Source organism: Danio rerio, chromosome 5, assembly GCF_052040795.2.
Source record: "Danio rerio strain M-AB ecotype USA chromosome 5, GRCz13ab, whole genome shotgun sequence".
Taxonomy (NCBI): Eukaryota; Metazoa; Chordata; class Actinopteri; order Cypriniformes; family Danionidae; genus Danio; species Danio rerio.
The window spans coordinates 24,147,210-24,157,815 of NC_141025.1; the positions used below are offsets into that span (position 1 = coordinate 24,147,210).

Genomic DNA, 10,606 nt, shown 5'->3' on the forward strand with positions numbered 1-10,606 from the left:
ACATGAAAGCATTGATCCATTCTGCCTTGTATCAATGGTTCAGGATCCTGGTGATGTTGTAATGGTCCGGGGGATATTTTCTTGGTACACTTTGGGCCCATTAGTACCAATTGAGCATGGTGTCAACGTATCATGGATGTGCAGCCGACAAATCTGCAGCAACTGTGTGATGCTATCATGCTATCATGTCAATATGGACCAAAATCCAGTACCTTGTTAAATCTATGCCACAAGTGATTAAAGCAGTTCTGAAGGCAAAAGGAGGTCTTACCCGGTACTAGTAAGGTGTACATAATACAGTGGCCAGTGAGTGTCTACTGATTTCCGATTATTTGTGTGTGATTCTGTCCTGCCTTCAGCGTCACCCAAAGAGGCCGCTGTCACCATAGCTGTGGACTGACTGTCAGAAATTATATGAGGTAAGAGAAATGCTTTTTAATTTAAACTTCAAATATAGATTATTAATGGGTTTTTTGTTTTGGATTTGCAAGGATAGAGTCTCTGGACTGGGCCAGTTCTTGGAAAGATCTCAATCACAGGTTAAGCTGACGGGACCGTGGGGAGAGCGGGGTGAGGGTGAACACCTGCCAGAATGCTCAGTTTTCACCTGGAACACTTCCTGCAGCAGCGATCAGGTCTCCGCAAGCTCTCTTTTACTGATCAGGGTGTGAGAGAGCTCGATCAGGTGTCCCGGCTGACTGCTTCAATTCAGTATTTTCTGCTCAAATCTACCTTAGTGGTTTTCTGTTGAGCATTCTAGCTTTTCTTTTTTTTGGTAAGACACTGCTAAATGGATTAAAAAGGCAACAGAAAATAAAGACAATCAATATAATAGAAAATATTTGATTTATTTATCATCACTCCAGAATGTTCAGAAATGGTGTGTTTTCATCCCAGTGGTATCATGGAGAAGCATGATTTTAGAAGATCACTTTGATCCATCCATTAAACATGGATAAATACATATGCACTTAAAATACAGAGAACAAATCACACATGTACACTTGATTTGAGCTGGTCAAGTATTTTAAAACAAATGAATGAGGAGGGGGAGGTGGAGTCATATTGTGTGGAGTTGGTGGGCTGTCAGTCTGTGCCGAAATATCTCTGGCCGAAGTGTGTTGGAGCAACAGCATGAACTTCAGTTGTCAGTATAGTGATGTCAGGAAACTCCTGAACAATGGACCGTGCACCTACACACACATCATTATGGTCATGGAATAGTACAACAAAGACAATTAGACAAAAACCCCAAGCACTGCCAATTAAATAAAATGTACAATTGTATCTGTTTAATAACAACAAAAAAGAAGCCAAAAGAACTCTTAAAATAAAATATTTGAATCTGAATTTGTCCTGTTTGTGGTTGAGGTCATAAGTTAATTTCTCCAAAGGAAGAAAGACTGACAACTGAGAAATCCTCATGGAAATAGTTGGGGTTTGAGAAGTAGACCATTTTAGCAATGTACATTTCTTAGCCAGAAATGTAGGAGTTGTAAACAGAGGTTTGAGGTCTTCAGGAATGTCATTCAACAAAAAAAAAGAGAGAAAACGGTTTTAAAAGAACGACTTTTAATTGTGAAATAATTTCAATAATTAGAAATTAAAGTAAATTTGATTTTTTCATGACTTCAGTTTTAAATAAATGCAGTTTTGTTTTTCTTTTAGACACAATATGTTCAATTGTTAAATATAAAATAATACACAATTTTTTATTGTAATATTGCAACTTTTTCCAACATTTCAATGTTTACACATTGAAATACAGCCTTTTACAATCATACACAATTCTAACTACTACTTTATTTACTAAATATCCATTTTAAAACTATATCTTTTTTGAAACCTGCAGTTTTATGTATTATAGTTTAGATGTTTTTTAAAAAAAACTAACTAACGAAAATGTACATATCTAAATGTAAAAAATATTACAGTTTGAAGAGATTATCTACTCAGACAAAACATGCCAATCTATGGTATTAAGTATAAGTCTACCGATGTGTTTTTTCTCTTGGGAATGGCGATATTTAAAACTTGATTTTCTTTTTCCCCTTCATCAGTCAAAAGTTAAATAATAAGGTATGATACAGAAAATTGCTTAAATTAAACATTTATTATAAAAAAACAAAAAACAAAGCCTGTCTACTCAGTGGACTATAATGCACACTCTTTTTAGATATTTAACATTTATCAAATTAAACTGTTTAATCACAAGTATAAATTGCAGAAGGTAAAAATAACTGTTCACTAACAAACAGACATCAGTGTTATGGCACTTATACACATCATACAACATCAAGCTGCTTACAAATGTATCTGCACCTAATGAACCTAATTTGCAGCCCAATTAATCAGCTGACCTCTTATGTTAATCTCACACAAGTTATACAAAAACCTTTTTTTTTTAAACAAGCAATTGTATAAATGACTGAATCTATTCAAAATACTGACTTTTGGATTTAGAGCAAAGTTGAAATAGTTTTAGAAATATACACAATTTGTTACCAAGAGGGCCTGTACTACTAAGATAACTCAAATATACAGAGAGTTATTCTGAGAATATAAATGGGATCTTCACTTTAGGCAAGTCTTACCGTGTGGAGTAGAGAACAGACTCAGTAGTATGATATGTTTGGCCTGCAGGCCATGTTCAGTCAGCACCCGCACCGCTTCTATCACAGTGTTGCCTGTACCTGAAACACATAACAGTTATATTTTATTGCCAGAACTGAATTACATTCATGTAGACACAGATGGAACTGGGAATTGCAAAGCCTTTCCTTCCTTTCATTCACAAACTGTCCAACACTGTCAACATCAAAAATGTAGAGATGTTCATGGGTTGGATTAAAAAGGCAGTTCACACAAAATTACAATTTCCACATCATGTACTCGCACTCGAGTGGTTCTCAACTTTTAGGAATTTCTTTTTTCTGTTGAATGCAAAACAAGATATTCTGAAGATTGCTGGGGAAAAAAGCAGCCATTGACATCTGACTTACACAGTAGGAAAAAGAATACCATGGAAGTCAACAGCTGTTTTTTCCAACATTCTTCATTATATCTTTATTTGTGTTCAACAGAAAAAAGAAACTCAAACAGGTTTGGAATAAGTTGAGTAAATAATGACCCTTTAAATTTTTTCAGGTGAACTTCCCCTTTAATGCTTTGCTATAGAGGTCAAGTACTTACTGAGTATAGGGTACATGAGTAGAACCTTCCTCCTGCTGATGTCAGGAGGAAATTTTGCATAGTACACTTTGGCTTTTTGTGTCTCTTCGTCGCTCTGGATCAGGATCTTCCCAATACGGATTGATCTGCAGCAATCTCTCAGCCCTTGCTCCATAGCCTCACCTGTTCACATAACACACATATTAAAGTATTAGTTTAATATATTTTTATTAGTTTATAGTTTTATTAATTTATTAAAATTAGTATAATTCCTGTATTAATCCCTCACCCTCATATCAATCGAATCCTCTAAGATCTTTCTTCATCTTCAGTACACAAATTATGATATTTTAGATTAAATACATAAGCTCCCTCATCCTCCATATACAGCATAGATCTTAATTCCTGGAGGGCCGCAGCTCTGCACTGTTTTGCTCCAACCCTAATCAAACACAGCTGATCCAACTAATCAAGGTGTTCAAGACTACTAGAGACTATTAGGCAGGTGTGAGTTGGGGGTGGTTGGAGATAAACGGTGCAGAGCTGCGGCCCTTCAGGAATTAAGTTTGAGACCATTGATATACAGCAAGGGTCACAAGAAAGTCCAGAAAAGGAAACAATAACATTGTCAGGACTGTCTATGTGACTTCAGAGGTTCAACTGTAACATTCTAAAACGAATGTAAAAAAGACTTTGTTTACAGTTGAACCACAGAAGTTTCATGTGTTTCAAGGGTTTTTAAAAAGTTTTTTGTTCCGTATCTGGATTTGAACATATCAGATTTTATCTAAAACAATGTTTCTCAACCACGTTCCTGGAGGACCACCAGCTCTGCACATTTTCCATGTCTCCTTAACGGGGCAGACTTAGTCATTTGGGGGCCCTAAGCAATTTCAGATGTGGGGCCCGAGAATTAAAACTCAAAACATTTTCTGTAGATTAGGTTTTATTTTAATTTTAATGTTGTAAATAAACTGCATGTTAAAAATCTATTTTCTATACTTTAATATTTAAAGGAACATTTATCTACCTAATGTAAAATTAATGCAGTAATTAAACTTCTGCAGGATCGATGCTGTAGCTGCGTTTCATTGTTTGTCTGATTTCTACTATCCCAAATGTTCTCAAAATTCCCACTCTTGCACACTATCTACCTCTACCTGAGCTCTACTCTGATCGCTGGCAGATTGGCAGTGTGAACCACGGCGCTCACAACTCGCGCATGTGCAGTACGAAAGGAGCGGTCCATTCATTGGGGTCCCCAGTTTTGAAAAGAGGTAATAACGTTCAAATCTGAACAGTTATAGACGGCTTTTACAACACATGGTAGATAATTTAAAAAAGAGCTATATGATTGATATAGGCTTCTTGACATTGGTCTGGACCCCCTAATTCCTCGAGGACCTAAGCGGCTGCTTACCTCGCTTATAAGTCCGAAATTGCTCCTTAATCAAACACACCTGATTGAGATCATCAGCTCATTAGCAGAAACTGAAAGCCCTTCAAAGAGTGGCATCCAAATCATGCAGTGTTGGTGGTGCTCCAGGAACATGGTTGACCAACACTGATCTAAAATATCTTAATTTGCATTTCGAAGATCAACAAAGGTCTTGGAACAGCATGAAGGCGATTTATGACAGAATTTTTATTTTTAGGGGAACTAATCTCTTAAAGCACAGGTCTTGAACTCTTCGTGGAGGGCCGCATCTCTGCACAGTTTAGTTCTAATCTGTTTCACCACACTAAAGCTGTGGTCACACTAGAGTTTCATAATGCGAAACTCTGTCGTGCGGCGCTACGAAAAGGGGTGGTAATAAACAAGATTATTAGGCATTAAAAAAGCGAGCAATTGTTCCATGTTGTACATTTCTGTCCAGTAAGGTCATGTTTTGATCCTCGGTTGGTCTCACGCAGCCAAGTGATGCGATTTCGCAGGTCAAAGTTCACCAAGCTTGAACTTTGCACCGCAGCAACCTGCGAAATGGTCTGACGCATTTGCGTACGTATAAATGTAAGCTTTTTTTTTTTTTTAATTGATGCATATAATGGACAAGCACACAAGATTATATGATAATATATGTAACAGTCATACAAAACTTAGTAATGCAGAACATACATTAAACAAAAAAAGTGTAACATATATATAAGGGGATCCATCATATTTAAATTATTAGATTGTACAGATAATTTTTTCATTATTAGAGAGGTTTTTATAGCTTTCTTGTTTCTTGTAATTGAGGTCAAAGAATTATAAAATATTTGTAATCTTTACAGAAAAAATTAAAGGAGGGAGCAATAGACAAACTTCCCAAGAAAAATTATCAACTTCAAACCATTATCGAGTGTATCATAGCCAGTTTTACAATTCATAAATAGTATCATGCCTTCGTCAATATTAATTATTTTGTAAAATGAATCAAAAATCAACCCTGAAACCTGTTTCCAAAAGTCATCAGAAAATTTACAAGTAAGGGAGGAAAAGCCCAGTGTGACCGCAGCTTTGCCTGTAGGTTTCAAACAAGCCTGAAGGACTCAATTAGTTTGATCAGGTGTGTTTAATTAGAGTTGGAACAAAACTGTGAAGAGCTGCGGCCCTTCAGAAGCTGAGTTTCAGACGTATACTTTAAGGCAGGGGTCACCAATCTTGATCCAGGAGGGCCAGTGTCCCTGCAGTGTTTAGCTCCAACTTGCCTGAACACACCTGTCTGGGTGTTTCGAATATACCTCGTAAGACCTTGATTAGCTTGTTTAGGTGTGTTTGATCAGGGTTAGCGCTAGAATCTGCAGGACACCAGCCCTCCAGAAACTAGTTTGGTGACCACTGCTTTAAAGACATGCACATTAAAAAGTGTAGCATTTGTTTGTGAATAATTGAGACTCACCACTCCTCATGATGCTGACCCCACAGTTCCCCTTCTCGAACTTCACACCCTCATATTTATGTCCTGCATGAGGTGGACAGAATGTAAGTACACAAACTCCAATGTCAATGGTGGTCATGCTAATACACAAAGGAATTACAGTGTGCTGGGGAAGTCATCAGCATGCTAACCGGCTCACCTGTTGGCGTGGTTACAGTACATTCACTGTATGGAAGCTGATTGAGGCCTTCTTCCACAACTAATCTGATCTGGTAGCAGAACAAACAAACAAACAAACAAACAATCAAGATGCAGATTGAGGGGAGGAAGGGGGAGCAAACAAATACAAAACATGAGTCAATACTAATTTTGCGATACAAAAAAAACAATCAAGTTGATTCTTCAGTACTACGGTGAATGTGAAATGCAATCAACCATACATTCTCTGTGTTGATTGCAAAATTACTCGTGTGGGCTGCTTTTATTTACAAGGACAATAGCTGCTTATAAACCACAAATATGATATTTACACACAATGCTTACCAATCTGTCAGCACAGAACACAAAATCACCTCTACTGGTAGTTCTGAGACAGAGAAATGGGAAAAGTCACAAACTGTTACAATATATTTGACAATAAATCAAGCTTTCTTGTTCACAATATATGATATTATCAGGATATTGCAAAACAGTACAGATATAACAACAAAACAATGTCATGTATAAAGATGTTTATAGTAAAATATCTCAGATAAATGAAATTGCATAAGGAATATAAAGTTCAATAGGTAAAACTTTACAAGACCCTACTAGTAACATTACTTGATGCATTAGGATCTGTGTTGGGTAAAATGGTAATATATTAGAATTTTAAGCCTATGTAAAAACTAGGTTTGTCAAGATACTAGAATTCGGTACTAATCGATACTGAAATTTAAAAATTGTCCATTTCCTGCTTGCATTTGAGCTCTGTTTAGCACGTTCTTAAACACTGCTGATTTGCCATTGTATTCACATGCTCAACAAAAATGACTGATTGGCCGTGAAGGTCATCAGTTCACCGAACTCATCGCTGTTTACTGAGTGTAACCACAGATACAGGGACACTGGAGCATTTCAAAGTCTGTCGATCAGCTGGTTCGTCTATAAGCTGACATATGAGCTATCCACTGAATTGCCACGTAAAAACAATCTAAACGATCTATGTAGCTCAGTAAACAGTGGTGAGTTCAGTGAACTGATGACTTTTACAGCCAATCACAGTCATTTCTGTTGAGCTGCTAGAAGATAGTCAGGTTACGTTTATATGTTCTTCTTAATGCCAACTGTGTAAATAATCATCGATGAGATGCTTATGATAAGCCGTTGTTTGTTTACCTTCAAGCTTTGCGTGTGCCTGTGAAACAGCCTGTAAGCGTCTCCACACGCACATAATATGAACATCTCGACATGCGAAAGTGATCCTGCGAAAGTTGTTCACAATATTGATCATCCACAGAGTTTGTAATTTAGTCATATGTTTACAAACACAAGCGCAGCCGTTTAAAGCTCATTTGTGGTGAATGATGTCAGAATTTACCGGTATTTTGGAATGGATGTGTGAATGCTCTTTTCCGGAAAATTTCCGTAACGTCCTCGCCTGTGTGAACAGCGCTTTTTTGAATATACCGGTAAAGTCGTTCCGGAAATTTTCCGGATATTTATCGGTATCACTGTGTGAAAGGGGCTAATGGCAAATCAGTGGTGTTTAAGAATGTGCTCAACAGCACTTAAATGTTAGCAAGAAATAAACATTTTAATCAGTATCGATTGGTACCGAATTCCAGTATTGTGACAACCCTACAAAAAAAAACACACAAAAATAACACACTTTCACATGACTTTCCTTAAAAGTAACTACGTGACACATTTAAACAAAGCTCAAATGTTAATGAGAAATGGATGTTTTTAAATTTCAGTATCGATTAGTACCGAATTCCAGTATTGTGACAACCCTACTAAACACACACAAAAATAATAACACACTTTCACATGACTTAAAAGTAACAAAGTGATAGATTTAGCCACTTTAGTTAAAGAGACTTAGGATTGTAACAAAGTAACTTTAGGATTATACAAAGTAACTTTTACCCTACACTGATTATCATCAACAGTGAGAGATGGCTACATTTGTTACAGACATAAGGCATTACTATTACCCATGAATTCACTTGTTATTAGCTCCATTAAATCAAAACAGTTACTACTATTGAATTCAAAGATTTAAATGGGTTAATAACAGTGCTTAATTTAAGCCAGATCTTGTGGGATCCTGTTGCGGGAAATGTTAATTATTCGTGTTTTGCGTTCTGGTATTTATTTTAACTGATCTAGCATTAACTTTTGCGTGGTGAATACCTGAATGTGTGTGTGTAAGAGAGAATGTGAATGAGTCTGAGTGAAAATCAGCAAGCAAAGCTGTGTGGACAAGCACACATAAAGGTAGTCACTTTCGGCCAATCAGTTTTCTTACATTTACAATCACGCTCGTTGGTTGGTGATTGTTTCGTGCGCAGTGAACAGCAAAATTAAATAATGGCATAGTGGCCTGCCTAAATAATATTTGTATTTTTAAAATGCTAGAGGCAGTCGAGCATATATTATTATGTTGAAACCAGGAGTAAATCTGATAAGGAGTCTGATCGAAAGAGATCTTGATAAGATAAAACTGTGCAGATTGATCAGGGAAGCGGGAGACATAAGCAATCTCAAGTAAGCCAGAAAATATGACAGAAGTGGTAACTGGGCTCTTCTTGAAGATTGGACTGAGTAAGTCATTTTCACTTGGCACATTAATAGTGAACATACTAGTGAACTGAATGAGGTGTTTGTAAACTAAACTAGTGATGTTTCAAATTATTTATGTTTGTAGCTACATGTTTGTTTGTTTGTTTTTTTTTTTGTTTTTTTTTTACCCATTGTTGACCCATAACGTTATATTGCACAAAATAATTAAATTTATTTTCTGGTTATGTTCTGGAAATTATCCATTAACAAATTATGGTTAATAAAAATGACATCCTTAATTTTAAGTACTTAATCAACAGTTTTCATCAGCAGTTTATTTTGATGACTGTTAACAAATAGAGCCTAATTGTAAAGTGTTTTAAAACAGGCCTGCAAAGAATCGACCCAAACTGACACAATTCAATCAATGCCTCAGGGCTCAGGCCAGAATAAAAAGGTAAACTTTGTTTAAAATAAACAGCATTCAAGCATTAGTGCTGACTATTAACTAATAGTTAATTTGCCGTAAACATGATTTACTAAAATTAGTAAAACCAGAGTTATATATTTAGCAAAGCAAATCTTAAATTATTCCTCCTATTTTGAAATGCAAACGATATTATCGTGCAACTACTTGATTTATTATCGCGATATACCGTGTTACTATAAATCAGCACATGTCTACACAAATGATGATGCATTACGGCAGGTGGCTAATGCTACTTGTAGATTCTGGTGAAATGTGGGTTTATGTCTGTGTGCACGTGCAGTGATATGGAAGCATATGGCACAGATCTGGCCTGCATGTGGACACTCGAAATGGTCACTCAATCCAAATCCGGTTCAAAGGCGAACTGGACACTCACTTGTCCCGAATGATAGTCTGAAGTTCTCGTATTTGGTCGTTTAATGGCAACAGCTTCAGCTGAGGTCCTATTTGTTGATGGATTTCGCTTGTGGTTTGGTATTCAGGCTGTTCGGCGTCGTTTTGACAGGTCTCCGCAGCGGCAGCGCTGCTCTGGGCAAAGCGGACGTGCTTGGCGGCGTGTTCAGGGCTCTCACTGTTATTATTAAGCTGCTGGTTATGGCACGGCATCGTCTCGATTATGGCCGTTTCCATAGGACTACAAACTACAGAAAAAATAAGAAATCACTTCCCTATACCGCCTGGTCCACTTAAATGAAGGCTGCTCCGCGGTGGATGGTTTCCGTGAATGTATACGTTACTACCACCTTCTCGCCATATCTAAAGCGGAGCGGAGGCGACATGACGCACGCTCCCGGGAAAAACAACCTGACGTCACATCCCCCGTACACATGATTAGATAGAAGGCATGTCAATCTAAGTTTCATTGACGTAAGGGGCGGGACACTGCGGCCCTCATTCAAGACAAGCCGTCAGAGCAGAGGCCCAGCAGAAGTGACTGACTGGTGCTTCACGACAAACGGTTTATTAAGCTGTTATTACAAGGTAAACAGGGGATAACAAAATCAAGAAAATGTTCCAACAAACAGTACAGCAATTATTAAAAATAATTAGTAAATGTGTCATAGGCTAATTATAGAACTGTTAACATTACATTTAATTTTCAGATTTATTGGATATTTTAAAAGTCTGAAAAACAAACAACCCTAGTTTTTTCTATATATTATATATTTCTATATATTTTTCTATATATATATATATATATATATATATATAGACGAGTAGTAGAACTATTTGGCAGATATTTTCTGTTACTGAGTATTTAATACCAGACAGTTGTATAAACAAAGATTTATTTTTACATTTTTATTTAAATGGATTT

The 10,606-nt window shown here is 36.7% G+C and overlaps 2 protein-coding genes across 2 annotated transcripts in view; one reads left to right on the forward strand and one right to left on the reverse strand.

The window, feature by feature from the left end:
* zdhhc15a (zDHHC palmitoyltransferase 15a) overlaps nucleotides 1-834 on the forward strand; it is a 24,308-nt gene extending 23,474 nt beyond the window's left edge. The window contains 2 exon segments of the mRNA NM_001442145.1: nucleotides 360-419; nucleotides 492-834. Coding sequence (NP_001429074.1) covers nucleotides 360-400 — 41 coding nt within the window. The 3' untranslated portion in view covers nucleotides 401-419; nucleotides 492-834.
* uprt (uracil phosphoribosyltransferase (FUR1) homolog (S. cerevisiae)) lies at nucleotides 828-10,073 on the reverse strand. The gene is given in 7 exon segments (NM_207091.3): nucleotides 828-1,193; nucleotides 2,595-2,693; nucleotides 3,193-3,354; nucleotides 6,054-6,116; nucleotides 6,232-6,301; nucleotides 6,576-6,618; nucleotides 9,665-10,073. Coding segments are annotated over 7 exon segments (798 nt in total). The 5' UTR covers nucleotides 9,919-10,073; the 3' UTR covers nucleotides 828-1,086.
* Between the last annotated feature and the right edge of the window lie 533 nt (nucleotides 10,074-10,606).